At 42.7% G+C, this 18070-nt stretch overlaps 1 protein-coding gene across 1 annotated transcript in view; it reads right to left on the bottom strand.

The window, feature by feature from the left end:
* Nucleotides 1–18070, bottom strand: part of cntnap2b (contactin associated protein 2b) — a 39532-nt gene that overhangs the window by 14276 nt on the left and 7186 nt on the right. The window contains exons 4-20 of the mRNA XM_041991598.1: nt 13823–13970; nt 10212–10415; nt 9931–10115; nt 9296–9439; nt 8365–8623; nt 8002–8151; nt 7681–7843; nt 7469–7575; nt 6725–6844; nt 6400–6515; nt 6109–6193; nt 5835–5991; nt 5539–5666; nt 5271–5441; nt 4745–4963; nt 1713–1949; nt 1397–1630 (exon numbers count right to left, since the gene is read on the bottom strand). Of these exons, the coding sequence (XP_041847532.1) occupies nt 1397–1630; nt 1713–1949; nt 4745–4963; nt 5271–5441; nt 5539–5666; nt 5835–5991; nt 6109–6193; nt 6400–6515; nt 6725–6844; nt 7469–7575; nt 7681–7843; nt 8002–8151; nt 8365–8623; nt 9296–9439; nt 9931–10115; nt 10212–10415; nt 13823–13970 (2827 nt within the window). The remainder of the gene's footprint in view (nt 1–1396; nt 1631–1712; nt 1950–4744; nt 4964–5270; nt 5442–5538; nt 5667–5834; nt 5992–6108; nt 6194–6399; nt 6516–6724; nt 6845–7468; nt 7576–7680; nt 7844–8001; nt 8152–8364; nt 8624–9295; nt 9440–9930; nt 10116–10211; nt 10416–13822; nt 13971–18070) is intronic.

Genomic DNA, 18070 nt, shown 5'->3' with positions numbered 1-18070 from the left:
ATCCTAGCAGTATTACACCAGTTGCTGTTAATGTAAGTACACAAACCTCCCCCTCGGGTTTATCGGAGCTCCTGTCGGCACAAAATGTGGCAAGCCCCTAAATGGAAAACGTCGGATGCAGTGGTGTAGAGAACACTGCCACTGGACGCTGGATCAGTGGAGACGTGTTCGAATCGTGTTTCACCATCTGCTGATCTGATGGAAGAGTCTGGGTATGGCGGTTGCCAGGAGAACGGCGCTGGTCTGACTGCATCGTGCCAAGTGTAAAGTTTAGTGGAGAGAGGATTATGGTTTGGGGTTTGTTTTTCAGAAGCTGGGCTTGGCCCTTTAGTTCCAGAGAAAGGAGCTCTGAATGCTTCAGCATACCAAGAGATTTTGGAAAATTCCATGCTTTGTGGGAACAGTTTGGGAATGGCCCTTTCCTGTTCCAACACGACTGTGCACCAGTGAACAAAGGAGGTCCATAAAGACATGGATGAGGAGTTTGGTGTGGATGAACTTGTTTGGCCTGCACAGAGTCCTGACCTCAACCCGTTAGAACACCTTTGGGATGAATTAGAGCAGAGGCTGAGAGTCAGGCCTTCTCATCCAACATCAATGTCTGACCTCACAAATGTACTTCTGGAGGAAGAACACCCCTAAACCTTGTGGAAAACCTTCTCAGAAGAGTTGAAGCTGATTATAGCAGCAAAGGGTGGGCCAACATCATATTGAACTCATTTGATTAAGAATGGGATGTCTATTAAATTCATAGGAGAGTCAAGGCAGGTGAGCCAATTCTTTTGGCAATACAGTGTACCTCCTTACGGCATTATTTAGTTCAGTGAGTCAGCCTTTTCCCACATGAAGATTATTAAGTCCAAATATTGTTCTACCATGAATGATGATCATTTGGAAGTGTGCTTGAGGCTGGCTATGAGCAGCTACTGTCCAGACTATTCATTCTTGGCTGATGTCATTCATTGCAAGTCATCAGAGTAAGAATAAAATATGTACAGCTGTATTGTGCAACATGGATTCATGCAAGATACACCAATATGTATTGCAGATGAAATTCAAATTCGGTTTATTTATCCTAAAAGGAAATTAATAATAATATTCAGCATGAAATAATAATAATTTAAATGCTAATAATATAAAATAAATAACTTTGTATGTTTGCATTTTTATTGCAGGAAGATCATTTTGACTTGGTCATCTTATAAGTAGCTCGGTAGCTGAAAAAGTGTGGGCACCCCTGATCTAAAGGGTAAGCTATCCATCATAATTTACCTCACAGAGTTACACACTACCGTTCCTGAGAAACAGCTGATGATGAAGTCATAGAGCTTTGGGGTGCTGGAGATCTAGAGGAGTTTTAAGGGTTAAAAATGGAAGAAGATGTTGATAAACTCACCATTGTGTCTCAGAACCACAGCCATGTAGTCCTGGGTTCTGGAACTGATGTAGACCAGGATGCTGGGAGAACTGTAAGTGCTGAAGCTGAAGACCAACTCCTCCTGAGTGAGGTTGGCTTCACCAGGACCACCAACACCTGAGGAGCTTCCCCCGTCTCCCAGCAGTGATGGTCCAACATCAGACAGGAAGTCATAACGCACCAGGGTTCCTGTCTCAAAATAACCGCCTACATCTGAAACAGACACAAGAGCAGAGAATTAACACCATCTAATATAGCCTGATGTAAGCAAATGTCCTCCCCCTGGTCTTCATACCAACTGTGCAGAAAGGTCCATCATAAGCAGTGAGGGAGCAGTCACAGGAGTATCCATTGTACTGCTCCACACACTTTCCCCCATTCTTGCAGTGCATCCCAAAGCTGTTACAGTGGCCCTGACAGCTGGGATTGACCCCCGCAGTCACCTTTGCCCTCTCCTCCAGATCATAGACCACACCGTTTATCTTCAGAGCCCGAATGCAGCCCAAGAAACCCCTCTGACCGCTGGAAGCACCTGCAGCACAAACATGAAGAACATGACAAGTTTTTAGTGTCTGGACAGAAAAATGTGTGAAACACACTCATGACAGGTCAGACATCAACAGCCCTGAAGATCTGAAGACATGAAGACATGGAAGACGAACCATTTACTGAATACAACTTCACTTCAGTGTGATCACAGAGCACAAACACAACGATACACATCACAATACAATACACACTATAATAAACACCACAACACAATATACACTACAATATTTTACAATACGCACAAAAATACACTACAATATGCAAAATAATACACTACAACACACAAAACAATACAATGTACACTACAATAAACACCAATACAATAAACACCCCAATACAATATACACTACAATACACACTACATTACACCACAATAGACTACAATATGCACAACATACACAATGCACTACAATACAAAAAACGATACAATACATACAACAAGAAAAATATACACAATACATACCACAATGTAGTACAATATACAAAACAATACAATATACACTACAAGAAACACCACAATACACTACAATACACATCACATCACAATACACTACAATACGCACAATAATACAATAAACACTACAATACACACCACATTACACCACAATACACTACAATACAAAAAAACAATACAATGCACACAACAATACACTACAATTCTCACAACAATAAAAATATACACAATACACACCACAATACAGTACAATATACACAACAATACACTAAAATACACAATACAATACACACTTTATGTAAATAAAGCCAAATTAAATAAAGCTGAAGGAGCTTTGAATGTTGCCTGGCATGTTAAAAATCTTACATTGTTTGTTTCAACTATACTTTAAAAAAAAGCCTTTTGATTGGGTAAATAGAGATCTTTTAGAATATAAATGAATCTCTTCTGGTATTGTGGGTAAATTTTATGGGGCTGTTAAATCCCTGTAAAAGGGTCCAGTTGCTTGTATTCAGTTAAACGATCTTTGAACTGATTGGTTTCCCAAACCATTTAGCGTTAAACAGGATGTTCTTTCCCCAACTTTATTTTGACTTAGCCCAAGAAATTAAACAGGCTAAGCTTGGTTTAGATATATAACACTTAAATTTGAGTATTTTGTTATATGCCGATGACATTTTGTTGGTTGCAGAGAATGAAGTCAATCTACAGAGGATGTTGTATATTAATAGTTCATTGTGTGGAAAATGACGGCTGACTATTAATAGTGAAAAGACACAAATTATGCATTTTAGGAACAATCCCATACAGCAAAGCTGCCATACATTCTTGTTTGGGTCGGCACCATTAATGTTTACTTACTCTTATAAGTATCTTGGTTTCCTTTTCACTTAAAATATGAGCTTCAATGACGGACAGAAAGCTCTGGCGCAGTCAGCGGGTAGGGCTCTGGGTTCCGTGATGAATAAAATCAAAAGGTGTCCTGAACTTGGCTTTTTGGTTGGTACAGTTTTATTTTATGCCGCTAGACTATGAGGTCTTAAGGACTCCTCGAAAAGTAATGCAATTCAGAGTTGATTCTTGAGGTGTTTTCTTGGAGTTCACAAATTCACTGCAAAGACTGTTCTTGATGGGGACTCAGGTTGGGAGTCCGGTCTTGTAAAGTTGAGATGTGAAATGGTTCGGCTTTGGAGAGGTGGAGAGGCTGATGTCAGTAGCAGGAACGACCTCCTGATCCTTCTTGTGTCCCAGCAGACCTGAAGAAGCCTCTGATTGAACCCACTGTTTCCTCTCTGTGTTGTGTAGAGGTTGTGAAGAATTGTCCATCATGTCTAGCAGCTTATGCAGCATTCTTCTCTGGACAATCAGCTCCAGGGTCCAGATTAGTCCCCAGAACAGAAGAACATTTCTGGATCTTTTTGTTCTAGTTCTGGTGGGGTAAGGTTTAGACTGAACTTTCCACCACAGACTGATAGAAGATATGAAGCATCTTCCTCCACAAGTAGAGTCTGCTTTGTTCTTTCTTCTAGATGCTTCTCTGTTGGTCCCTGCTCCAGTGCTGCTGACCACCATCTCAGACATGCAACCTTTCAGTCTCACAAACTGTTTGTTAGCTAGTCATAAATCCAGGAGGTGGTGGAGGTTTCATCTGGAATTTACGGAGCTTTTAATATACCAGAACAACGGAATTATAAAACCATTGAGAAATCAAAGAACATGATCCTCGAAGTGCTGCCTGATTGGTCCAGGTGAGAGTGAGCTCTCTGAAGCAGGTAGAGGATGGCATGTTCAACCTCAGGAACATTAAGATAAGCAAACCGTAACAGGTCCTTAAAGGTGTTGGCTTGTTTATTGAGGTAAGCCAATAACAGTCTGCAGGAATTTCATTATGTGAGATGTTAGGAGAACTAGTCAGATGGAGCAGCTCTTTCAGGTCGGTTTTTGTTTTTGTTTGATTGGATTCTAAAGAATTTATTGCAAACAAATCTTTCAGTTTCTGCAGCCAGATGTTTCACATCTTCTATCAGTCTGTGGTAGAGAGTTTTACCAGCAGCACTAGAGCCAGAGGAACCATGGATCAGTGCTGGGACTAACTGGATAACACCAAACAGCATCAGCTGCTGTCAGAACCAGGACGAATCAAACAGGAAGCAGACTTCTTCAGATGACATGATTACCTGTCCTCCTTATATTAAAATTATTGTCAAACAGATTCAGATCCATTTCTATTAACTCAGAAATGGCTGAGTTGTGTATTAAATGTGCCTTACAGAGAATTTCTGTCAGACACGGAGCTGCCATGACTGCAGCAGCATGTTTCTTACCAACATACAGGTCTCTGTAGAACTCTGTAGACCCGGCGTGTCCCTGTCCCATGAGTCGGACCTCTTTGAACTGACCATCCAGCTGCAGAACGGCCTCCTTGATGTTCTTCTCAGCCTCCACTCTGTGCCACTGGTCATCGTTCAGAGACTGTGCTGAGCGGACGCTGAGCTCCAATCGCTCGCTGCCTACATTGAAAGAGAACAGGACCACCGAGCCTCCTGTGGAACCAGAACCAGAACCAATGATCACATACTTTTCAGTTACCAACAGACTCTGAGACCATGAACCTGGACATCACATGCCGAGAGGTAATCTCCCACAGTTACCTTCAAATGAAGAAAGACACCAACATCTTTTCTTTTTTCATTTATAGATAACTATTCAACATTTAGGAGTTTTCCTGCCTAATGTCCACAGAAAAACAACAACCGTCTTAAAAAAATCTATTTCTATTTCATCTGGAAATAAAATGTGATGCTCGTGTCTCAAACAGATAAGTATCCTGAATCTTCTTCAGACACTGACCTCTGAGTTCGATGTGAAGGAAGCTAGAGGTCCCCAGGCTCTCTAGGAAGACTCCATGAGTGGAAGAAGTCTTGAAGTAGAAGGAGATGTCCATGCTGGTTTCTCCATGGATGGACTGGAAGTGGAGGAAGGAGGCAGGGCTGGAGAAGGAGGCGGCGTTCCAGTAATCCCCTTCAGAAGTCAGACAGCATGTAAACTATCATGTTTATCTTAATCTGACCCGGTAAGAGACAAATGTGTTTACAATGTGACAGACAGAAAGACTCACGGTCCCCCTGACACCTGAGGGGCCCCACTGTTAGTTTGGCCTCAGATCCGGCTCTGTTCACATCACCAACCACAACCTGAGTGACTGGAAGGTGGTCCTTATAGACCAGCAGGCCGGAGTCTTCCTTCCTGCACACACACGCGATTTATAAAATCTGTTTATCTTGTTGAATTCCCAGTAAACATCTCAGAAAGGTTAACACATTCTGAACTGAAGTGTCAAAATAAATGAGTAGAAGAAAAAATGAAGTGAATCGAAGTGAAAACTGAAGATCCTGGAGACAACAGAAATCTCACCAGCTTCTCAGGTCAGCGTCGCAGTTGCAGAAACGTTTGGGGTCCGTGCAGTTGTGGTCGATACCGCAGGCACACTTCTGTATCCCAGGGCCTGAACCCCCCCAGTAAGAGTGTCTCTCATTGGCTCTTCCCACCCACCAGGTAAAAGGAACACCATCTGAAAACATTTTATTTCATCAGCTGATCTCTCTCTCTCTGTATATATATATATATATATATATATATATTTATACACACACAGCTTTGAGAATGATGATAATGAAGCATACCCCACCTGGACTGTTCAGCAGCCGGGACACGCGGCAGGCGTAGGCCACATACTGTTCACAGTTTTCTGCTCTGCTGGTGACTGATTGTATCTGGAGCACAGATGTTACCCATCATTAAACCAACTGATCTACTTTATATTTGATCTTTTTTTTAATCATTATTAATCATCAGACCCACCACTGTGTGGGAGCATTTGTTTGGATGGTCATCATGTCGACATAATTGTATGTCGACATGATGACTGTGTTTCATAACATGGAAGGAAAAGAAGGATGTGTGATGCAGGTGAAGTCACCTGTTCATCGGTGAGGTTGTAAGTGATGTGCAGCGCTGCTTTCCCATCCTGGTCTGCACCAGAGACTGACGTCTGAGGAGACAAGTTGTTCCTCAGTGTGGTCCAAACCAGGTCTTCTGAAAGACCAGAGAAAAACCGCTTCAGTCACATCTGGATTCCAGCTCCTGGATGTTAGCAGATTCTAACAACTAAAAAATGCGACATTATGAACACAGTGCGGTTTGTGGACTGAAACCAGTTCAGCTGTGGAGGCAGAACTCAGATTTATGTTGAGCTCCTTTGAGGGCCAATCAGGATCAGTCCAGAGTCCTTCGTTCTGTCTCACCTGTCATGTCACAGCTGACCCTGAAGGGGGCGATGGACCCACTACCGTCTGGGTCGATCCAGTAGCTTCCTGAACTTTTTCCAGAATGTTTGTACTCTTCACAAGACTGCTGATACAGAGCTGCAAAAAACATGCAACACACACCTCAGCAAACACACACGTGTGACAGAACCTCCCGGTATTAAATGTCAGGATCCTCATCTATCAACCGTTCTTACTCACAGATCTGTGTGTTTTACTCCATGACAAGATTTTCCTTGTAGAATTTACCATCTTGTACTTAAAAAGCACTTCAGTATTAGAGCTGTGTCCACACAGAATTTAGTTGTTTTATTTTCACAGGTGTTACAGCAGCAAGTCCCCACTTCCGCATGGATATTTAATTCATTCATTCATTTATTCATTCTTTCTTTCTTCCTCTCCATCACTCCGAGGAAGAACACAATTAGTTTCCAGGTGATGTCTAAACGGGAGTGTTCTTACCATATATACTCAGTGAGGATGTTTCTGAATGTAAATGACCATGAACAGGAACGAGCAGGTGATATGGAACATGTGGGATGATATGACTGACCTCCACACTGTTGATAAATACAGATTTTTTTGTACATATGAATATTTTAAAAGTCATTTATAGTATAGAGTTTAGGACAGTTTCTATGAACGGTTGATAAAAGGGGGTACTGACCCGGTCAGGTTTGGTTTCGGGTTGGTGTCCCCCTTATGAAGCGTGAACAGACTTACATGTGTGGCAGGTAGCTCCAGTGTAGCCAGTTCCACTACAGTTGCAGCTGAAAGTATCCCAGGTCTGGGAACACTGCCCGCCATGCTCACAGTGGTTAGGAACACACCTGTCATGTGTACACAGCAATAACATTTGCTGTGGAGCTGCAGAAGGACCTGCCGTGCTTTATTTCATATCATGTTTGTATTTGCTGTGCTTTAGCGTTCTGTACCTGTCAATAATGGCACACATATCCAGGCTGACGTTTTCAAAGGTTCCAATGAGACCTTGCTCCACAGCCCTGAGGTCCACCAGGTGGTCGTCGATGTTGATCATCTGCATGCAGCCCTGGAAGGACCGCTGCAGGGACCGGCTGTAAGTATGCAGGAAGTAACCTGAGGACAGAGGAGGTTGAACATCCTTATCCAGCCGCAGCGTAAAGCAAACAGAAGAAAAGCTGTAGAACCCAGCATTAACCTTGATTGAGGAAGTACTGAAAACATTTGTAGCCCAGTCAAACTGTGTAATGGATTTAATTATGTTTATGAACAACCTCCAAAATAGTATGCTCCTCCTGTCTGGATCTGGATGGGAATGGCTGTCCGGACCGTGGATGCCTCGTCTCCGTCCACTGTCAGCATCGCATGGTTTTCCAGAGCATTTAAATGGACACTGTGCCACTGGCCATCATTCAGACCTGAACCTGTGAGGAGAAAAAGACCTTCACCCACTGAGACCTTAGCCTCTCTTCAAACCTAAGCACAGATGCACCTACATGCTGCATCAGGTGTATTAAGGTGATCAAACTGTCTACACCTGTTCAGGAGAACGACAACATGTCAAAAACAGAAGCTGGAACAGAGAAATATTTGGGAAGTTTCCAGAACCAGTGTAGAAACCAAAACGTTGAGCTCACCTGATGAAATTTCAATTCGCGTGTTCTTCTTTTGTGTAACGTTCATGTAAACGGTGACCTTGCCCTCCACTAGCCCCAGCTCCACCCAACCGTCAACCAGCCTCGTGAACATCAGCAGCCCGTTGGGGTTCCACGTCCTGAAAGACAGACTCACTGACAGAGTGTCGCTATCACTCTGACCCGGCAGCCGCAAGAAGGATGTGGAGTTAAAGAAGACCGGGAAGGAGTTGGACTCGGCACAGGAGAATGTCAGGTTACGCTACAGTGGAAGAGAGACAAAGATGGAGGAATTACAGCAGAAGGTGGAGTGGACAGCTGCTCAGTCACCTCCCATTCCATGTGAAATTTGATTTTTCAACATTTATTGAAACCAGACTGTGAGTGAACCCATTTGACCTTATCAGGTGTAGTCCAACTCCTGAAGGTGGGTGATTTCTCCAGAGTTATAAAGTTAGTTGGTCCCATCTTTATTTCAGTTTAATTCAATCCAAATTAATTCAATTCAATTCAATTAAGTAATAATAATAATAATAAATAATAGCTTTTAAGTTCTGAGGCTCAAGCTGCAGACACCATATGACTTGTGACCATAAAACAGACGCTGTGTACTGAGCCCCCCGAGCTGGTAAACAGGACATCAATTATTCCCACAATATTCCCACTTTCTGTGGTCCAAGTTTCCCAAACGAGGATTTCTTCTTACAGTGAAGACAAACAATGCCTGCAGAGAAGGTCCATGTTTGTTCACCTTTTGAGGAAATTCTTAATTAATAATGAAAACAACAACAGATATTTTTTCTTCACAGCAAACTGAAGAGCTGAAGGAACATGAAAGCTGCAATCTGTTGTATTTCCTTCACAGACAAAGACAAATCAATCCAAAGAATATCAGCAGCTCAGCTTTAGAAAGAGAAAAGAAGCCTGCTCTTACGAAGCTGGTGGTGTCCAACTTCTTCCTGCGCACCAGGCTGGTGATGTTGTCCCCGTTGTAGGTGATTCCTTCCATGCAGCCCACAAAGTTCTCTTTGCCTCCTGAGCTCTGCTTTGCAGACACAGGAAGTCCTCCAAAACTGATCTGAGGACACACACACAAAGCAATAATCTGAGGTGGTTGGGGATGAAAACTACACCTGCTGAGGAAGAATGACATCTGTTGATTATGCTGCTCACCAATACCACAAACGCAGGCCAGAACTACATTTCAAAGCTTTTTTTGTGTTCTGATGTTTTTAGACTCTGTTAAAAACTGCTTGAAGGAGGACTTGCATGTCCTTTGGACCTGGGGCCATGAAGGGCCTTTTTTTAACCCACAGGCCACAAAAAGAGGTTTAATATATAAAATGAGTTAAAGTAAAATGATTTAAAACTAAATGGAATGCAGTTCAGCTCCTGGTCCCTGTAGACCACATGGAAGAGTCTGAGGAAAGGAACCTTCTAGAAAAACCTTGTGATGTGGTATTGCAGCTAATTCTGTGGCCAACTGGTGGAACTTGCCACCATTTGAACTGGTTTAAAGAAAAAAGATAAATTGTCCATCAGGCTGAGACGATGTCCAATAGACTTTACCTCATAGTCCAGATCCAGGTGGTCAAACTCTCCGTTGGTCCTGAACTGCTGAGTGTGTTGGTCCAGACTGAAGTTGACATTCCTGCGGTAGCGTTCAATGACGACTGAATGCCAGTGGTCATCGTCCAGCAAACTCCCACTGGTCACGGCGGTGTGACCCTTGATGGAGCCGTACTGGCTGCTGCCTGGAGACGAGCAACACAGCAGGGAGAACGTGGTCATTCCTGACAGGAAGTCCATCACATCAGCTGTCTCTGAGGAAGATGGTTATGGAGAACTACCTAGGTTGATGCTGAGCTGCAGTCTGGCCCTGTGGAGCTCCAGGGAGATGTAGTCTCCCTGCTGTCCCTCTCCATGGAGCAGGACACCGTCTCTGGCCATGGTCCGAAACCTCAGAGAGATGACATCCTTCACAAGCTTCATCTTCTTGCTTCTGAAGCGATATGAGACGATGCCCTGGCCGTCAAAACTGATCACATCAGCCCCTGAAAGATGGAAAAAGGTAAAAAAGGAACAAGGAAAGAGGTTTTTATATTCTGCCAAATGAATAGATTTGGGATTAGGAGCCACCACATGCTGGACTGGTTTCAGAGACAGGGCTTAAGACTAGTCCCATCTTAAAATGCCCATTCAAGCTTACTTAACATAAAAGTCACTTGCAGGGACTTGACTTAAATAAATTCTAGTTTTAACTTATTCTGGATTAAACCAGTTTAAGAGAGATGATTAGAACTGATCCAAGACTACGCTGATTCTTTGAAGATGAAGATTTAACTTCTACTTAGAAGTGTTTGCTGGAGACTATTAACCGTTTGAATTATGAGTAACACTTTAAAATAATGGTACATACCATATACGTAGCTATGAAGAGTATGACTCTGGATCTATCATAAATTCCTGTTTCTCATCATGAGCTAATGTTGATGTCACTGTGGATTCATGTGATTACTTTTCACTTAACACATCATCAGTTGATGAACATTAATTCATCAATGTGTCAACAAGTTTTCCAGTTTAGACCAAAGTATATCATTTAGTTCCATGCTGCTGATCAAAGAAGACGTTACTTACTAGTTACTTCTTATTGAATTTGATGTGATTTTACTTCAGTGTACACATTCATCAGTAATGATAAACTCTTAATGAGGAGGGATTCTGATGCTAGGTTTCTTTTTTCAGAGCAGCTGCTTTTGGTAGGAGACAATTTGACATGCTGATAGAGGAAGCTAGGAATCGAACCACCAATGCTCTTCAGTTTTCACAGCAATACCAACATCTTTGAGCGCGTTTTACAGAGAGAAAAAAAAAAATCAATAGCATGAAACTAAATTATACATTTTGGTCTAAACTGGCAAATTTCTTGACATACTGATTAATGTGTGAATTAACAGGGAATTAATGGTTATCAACTGGTGATAATCATATAAATCCACATTGAGATGATGATCAGCAACAGGAATTCATGATAGATTCATTCATTTTTTACACCGCTTTGTTCAATTCAGGGTCACGGGGCAGCTGGAGCCTGTCCCAGCAACTAGCAGGCAAGAGGCAGGTACACCTGGACAGGTGAGCAGTCCATCAAAGGGCCAAAACAGAAAGACAAACTCACACTCACAGCTAGAATTTAGAGTGGAGGTGGACAACTGACACTCATCAAATGCCGAGCTGCCTGTAGCTAAGAGCTAACAAGCTAACGGTAGCTAACCAGCTAACCGAGGTAGGCGGGCTAAAACTAAGGCGCGCTGTTAGCGGCTAAAAACCACGTTTGTGCTGCACTCTCCCTTCTTGCGGATATTGGATAACTGTCAATCAAAAAAGGCCCCTAATTATGCCGAATTTCAAGATTAAATAACATCTAAAGGGATGTGTTAGAAGAAAATTCACCCCCCCTTACAGTTGTCATGAAGGTAAACTTGACCTATTAATCCTAAAATGGATTTTTGTACCAGGATTTAAACATGTTTATTTCTGCTGTGAAGCTGGTCTTTTTAACATGGGAGTCTATGGGGATTTGCTCTGTTTTGGAGCCCCTAGTGGATGAGGGGGGAACTGCAATTTTTTTCACTTCTGCATAGGCGTCACATTTCACCGCCAGAGGCTGTCGCTTGGTTTAACTTAATTTATTTGCTACTTTTCCCAATTCCAGGCGTGCGGGTATGAAGAAATGCAGGTTTTTCAGTTTATCATGGAATAATTGCATTGAATTTCCACAACATAATGGCACTAAAAGTTTTTATCTATTTTTCTTGTCATTAGGTTGGAAACTATGGCCTTTTTTATTTATTTATTTATTTTTTTTACATCATTTCCACAAAAATCTACATCCCATAGAAGAAAGTCTGTCTATCCTCTTTTTGCAAAAGTTTTATGTTTTTCTTTATTTTAAAACCTATAAATAGAAATAAAAATGTGGTTCTTCAAAAGTATTTTTGAGTATGTATATATATATATATATAGAGAGAGAGAGTAAGTATATTTATCAAAAATTATAAGTTGTCTTTTTTCCAAAGGTCTCGTAACATTGCGGTTCTAAACTAGTTTCAGGGCTGGGATATACTTGCTGTGAACACAAACATGTCAACATTCTGCTATGTTTGTGTACTTACTTGCTGCAAACGACAGATGCTCGATGCACCAAAAACGTTCAATACCTGAGGTCACCGCAAGGGGGAGGGCACATTTCTTGGACTTTGAAATAGTGAAAAGGTCAATCTACCGGTCACATTGTATTTCCAAGACATTAAACCCCAAAACACTTCCAATTTGTTGCCAACTATTAAGGCACGAGAGTTAATCACTGTGCTGTCAGCAGCACTGGAGCACAACAAGGGACTATACTTTCACCATTTCTCTTCACACTGTACAGTACACCTCAGACTTTCAAAACAGCTCTGAGTCCTGTCATCTGTAGACATACTCTGATTACTCTGCAGCTTTCGGGAGTTTCGGTAAAAAGAACTGACATGAGGACAGGATGAGGAACATCACATTAAAAGGAAAAAGACCTTCTAACATCAATCATGCAGTTTTTAAGATGAAGATGCTGCAGAAAGAATTATGTCATGTATTAACTTCCTCTCTGTGGGCGACCCACCATCTCTAAGTCTCGTTAACTTACTCAACCATTAAAAAACTGGTCAGCCACCCAGAAATGACAAACGCCAGGCATCATGAGGGATGTTCTGCCTTTCACCATCTTCATGGTCACATCCTGATCAGAGTTTCAGTAACAGTCATAGAGAAAGGTCAGCAGGTTTATCTAAAACAGTCACATTTTTAATCTTAGCTGTATTACAGTTACATTTTATGGAAATTAACAGATCGTTTATAAAAACAAACACAAGTTATGAACTTCTTGTTCTTCACTGTGAGGATTTCTAATAGGATGTTTATGACAAAGAATCTTTAGAAATTCACCCCCAGTCACTTTGAAAGCATCAGAGATGAACCTCTGTCCTGACAAAATTCTGACTTCAGCACAGCGTCATCAGACAGAACCACCATGACAACAAACAGACTGCAAGAATCCGGTCTAGCTTCCTCCAGTGACCATATATTCTGCACAACTAAAAGCTCTCACCAAAGCGAATCCTGAGGCCAGTGGAGATGGTTTAGCTTACAGGAACCTTCAGGTCCAGTCTCCCCAAAAACTCTTTCAAAACATCCAGGACAAATGTTCCAGTCATGTTATGACCCCGTAGGTGGAACAGAGGCTGAAAGTTTAGTTCAAACCAAAAAGGAGGGAGGTGAAAACCAGACCAAAACCCCATACTGGCCCTAAAAGGCCAGTGGAGATGCAGATGGGCTGACAGCAACGCCACCTCAAACAGTTTCAGCAGAAAAGAACAGAAGCAGCTGCTTCCACCAGAATCTCCTCATTCATACTCACAATATGAGCATCCGTAGACCTCCAGCCGGACTCCGATGCGTCCCTCCTTGTTCCAGTGTAGAGGGATGAAACGGATGTAGCGGGCCAGGATGGGGTGTTTGAGATCCTGTCGTACCACATTCTCACTGTCTACGTTCCCCTCAAAGGTCTGAAAGACAAGTGTCCAAATCTTTAGACTGGATGGATGGATGGATGGATGGATGGATGGATGGATGGATGGATGGATGGATGGATGGATGGATGGATGGATGGATGGATGGATGGATTTAACAAAACAGTACGATAACAGTGAAAAAGATAAAATTAAGATTTCAACTACAAGCGTGTCTTCAATCAATCAATCAAATTTTATTTGTGTAACCCTTTGTGTGCATGATGCACCATCTTAAGCTGTGTCATTTCTGGAAGTTGGACCCTAGTGATTGCTCATTTAAGATATGTGTAGCCTTATTTGAATGGAGGGGAAACTTGTAACTTTTCAATATTAACAATTTGTGTAATGTATGTTGGTTTACAAAGGACAGAAAATATGTGTTATTCGTTCCTAGCGTATTACCAGTTTAAATACCCGATATCTGATGCAAACTATGTTCAATAAAAATGTTCAACCATTATCATTCTAATTCTTTAACTTAATTACTGCCAACCTATTGGCAATCATCCTTTAAACTGGTTATGCATTTACCTGTCTGGACATGTAAAAACACAACATGATGCAGTCCTTATCACAGTAAAATGGGCTATTTAAAGCCAATCAAGTGCAGTAATTCTTTTCTTATTAGAAGATAATGTTGGTAAGAATACTTGTATGAAAAAGAAAACTGTCAAACATCATAAAACTGATATGAAATTAAAAAAAAATGTGATATGAACATTTTGCCATTCCCCTCAGTCCTGAGTGTGAAGAACCTGATACTCTGCTGAAGAATCAGTTAGTGTGTGGTGTGCTCCGTAGTGCTCACCACATGCTCTAAGATCAGAAGAGAGAACTCTTGTGTGATCTCTTTTCAAGTGTGTGATCTCTAAATCTGTGAAGGTTTGAAGAATCCTGTAATGTTTGCCAGCCTTTATGTTTTCGCATAACTGATCCCAAAAGTAGCGAATACAATGAAAAGAGAAAAGGGCTGAGAACAGACCTCTGTGGCACCCCACCTGAGAGGGATGCATGTGAAGAGCAGAGATCACCAATCATTACAGAACTCCTATTTGCCAGGTATGACTTAAGCCATTGGAGAGCCCTGTCTTAAACCAACACAACACATGCACTGTCTTTTCCAAATGGAGGGAATTTTATATTTCATGTTTTACAATAACAAATGCGATAGATCAATTTTTTTGCAGATGTCATATTTTGATTATTGAAAACCAAGTTTTTTTCCTTCAATATCAGTCTTCAATCTAGTGAGAGGCACAACAGTTTTAAACCCTTTCATAAACACAACTTTTATGTAATGTGGCAGGAAACACTCCAGAAGCTGCAGGTGAACCTCTCCATCAGGATCCTCCAGAAGCTGCAGGTGAAATTAACACTAAGTCTATCAGCAATAAGTCCACACTGATTGAAGAACACATCAAAGAGAAGGGACTTCATGTGCTTGACAGAAACCTGGCACCAGCCAGAGGTATACACTGCCCTCAATGAAGCCTATCCATCTGGCTACAGTTACCTGGAGGCAGCTCGCAGTACCGGCCGTGGTGGTGGCTTCGCTCTCACCTAGCGACAGGATCTGGGGTTGTCCCCCATCTCCTTGCCTGCAACATCTTTCTGCGAGTGCCTTGCATTTAAAAGTAAGCCCCCTTTTCCCATGACTGTTCTCCTTATCTATCGACCCCAAAACCCAATTTCTGATCTCCTCACAACACTCTGTACTACCTCTGCCAATATCATAATCCTAGGAGATTTAAATATTCCCGTTGACACCCCCTCTTGTTGATTTCCTTCAGCTGCTTGAATCCCTCAACCTAAAGCAACATGTTGATGTCCCCACACATTCCAGAGGACACACACTCGATTTGGTCATCTCTAACCTTACCCCCATCAGCAATCTACAGGTTTATGATCTTGGTGTTTCAGATCACAGCGATGGAACTGCCTTTTCCTTCCCCATATCAAATCAAAGCGACAGATCCATTTCAGAAATCTGAAGAACATTAACTCAGATGCGCCGGCTCTGGATCTTCAACTTCTCTCCTCTGGCCCTACTGACTCCCTCTCTGTTGCTGTCTCTGTGGATTTTGACAACAGGTCCCTGAGCAGTCTTCTGGAATGTCATGCCCCCCTAACATCCAGATCCGTCTCATTTACGCGCTCAGCACCCTGGTACACTTGTGAGCTGCGAAAAATGAAGATGGCTGGGTGTGTCCTTGAACGACGGCTCAAAGCCTCTGGACTGACTGCACAAACAGGTATACAGGGAACACCAACGGGCATATGCAGAAGCTTTGAGGATTGCACAGTCCAGGTTTTACTCCACCATCATCAATAACAGCCCCAATAACTCTAAATAACTTTTTTCAACAATAAATGACCTTGTCAAACCCCCTCCTTCTCACTCTAAGGCCACTGAGGAGAGGTGCAACATGCACATAGAGTTTTTCAAACAGAAAGTCAGTAACATCTGCTCACACCTCTCCACCACAGCTGTCCTGTCCCCCCATACTGCTGACCCAACATCTGGCATTGGCCAGGCTTTTTCCTCATTCTCTGCTGCCACACAGGATGAGGTGAAGGACATGATCAGGAAAGTGAAGCCATCTGCCTGCACCCTCCACCCGTTTCCTTCAGCCTTGCTGAAGGCAAACGTCTCTGCCATTTCTCCACTCATCACCAAAATCATAAACCACTCCCTCTTGGCTGGCCATATCCCCTCTGAATTAAAAACTGCGGTCATTGGACCACTACTGAAAAAAACAACCCTGGATCCAGAAGTTCTCTCCAAATACAGCCCATCTCTAATCTTCCATTTCTGTCAAAAGTTCTGGAAAAAATGGTTGCAGCACAGCTTCTTGCTCACCCCAAACACAATAACCTGTTTGAAAAGTTTCAGTCTGGTTTCCATCTGGCCACAGCACAGAAACAGCACTGGTCAGGGTCACCAATGACCTCTTGATGGCAGCAGATAATGGCTCCCCATCCCTACTCATCCTTCTGGACCCAACAGCTGCGTTTGATACAGTCGATCACAACATCCTGGTTCATATCATACCTCACAAACAGAACTGAGCATGTCGCCCTGGGAAATTAAAAATCTCATACTCATAATGTCACCTGTGGTGTACCTCAGGGCTCTTTGTTAGGCCCCACCCTTTTCACCATCTACATGCTCCCCTTCGGCAATATCATCAGCAGACATGGGATATTCTTATGTTATGCTGATGACACACAGCTCTATCTCAAAACAACCCCACCTCCTCTGCTCCGCTGTCAACATCAACACTGACCACCTGCCTGGAGGAGATAGAGGCATGGATGAAGCTAAATTTCCTCCAGCTGAACAGTTCGAAAACAGAAGCCATTCTTTTTGGCACTGCACACCAGCTCTGCTCCGCCACCATCACCTTCTCCCCCCTTTCATCCCCCTTTCCACACCTGCCTCTAACTTGGGTGTTAAAATGGACCATCACCTTACTTTTGACACCTACATCAAACATCTCTGTAAGACCTCATTCTTCCACCTCAAGAACATCGCCAAACTCTGTCCAACCCTCACCCTGGCGGATGCAGAGAAGCTCGTCCCTCCATTTGTCTCATCCAGGGATCCCTGGCAAGAGCATTCAGAGGCTGTAATACATCCAGAACAGCCAGGATCCTGATGAGGGTGCGCAAGCAAGATCATATCACCCCCATCCTGAAAACTCTTCACTGGCTCCCCATCCCACTCAGGATAGAATACAAGGTCTCCCTCCTCACCTACCAGTGCATTCATGGACATGCCCCTCTTTACCTACAGGAACTCCTCCCCCCTTTACACCTCCTCACAAACCCTCCGTTCAACAACCACAAACACCCTCCAAGTTCCCAGAACCAAGCTTCGTAGCATGGGTGATCGAGCCTTTTCAACTGCTGCCCCAAGACTGTGGAACCCCTACCAGACCACCTGAGAAGTCCACAGTTTTTAGAAGCTTTTAAGCAAAACCTAAAAACCCTAAAAAAGCCTTCTATTAAATAGTATTTTATTGACGTTTTTATTCCTGTTTTTCTGTAAGCACTTTGACATTCCCTGTAATATAAGGCAAGGCAAGGCAAGG

The sequence above is a fragment of the Melanotaenia boesemani genome, chromosome 8 (genome assembly GCF_017639745.1).
Source record: "Melanotaenia boesemani isolate fMelBoe1 chromosome 8, fMelBoe1.pri, whole genome shotgun sequence".
Taxonomy (NCBI): domain Eukaryota; kingdom Metazoa; phylum Chordata; class Actinopteri; order Atheriniformes; family Melanotaeniidae; genus Melanotaenia; species Melanotaenia boesemani.
The sequence above is the reverse complement of the archived record's forward strand: the minus strand, read 5'-3'. Positions and strand labels throughout refer to the sequence as shown.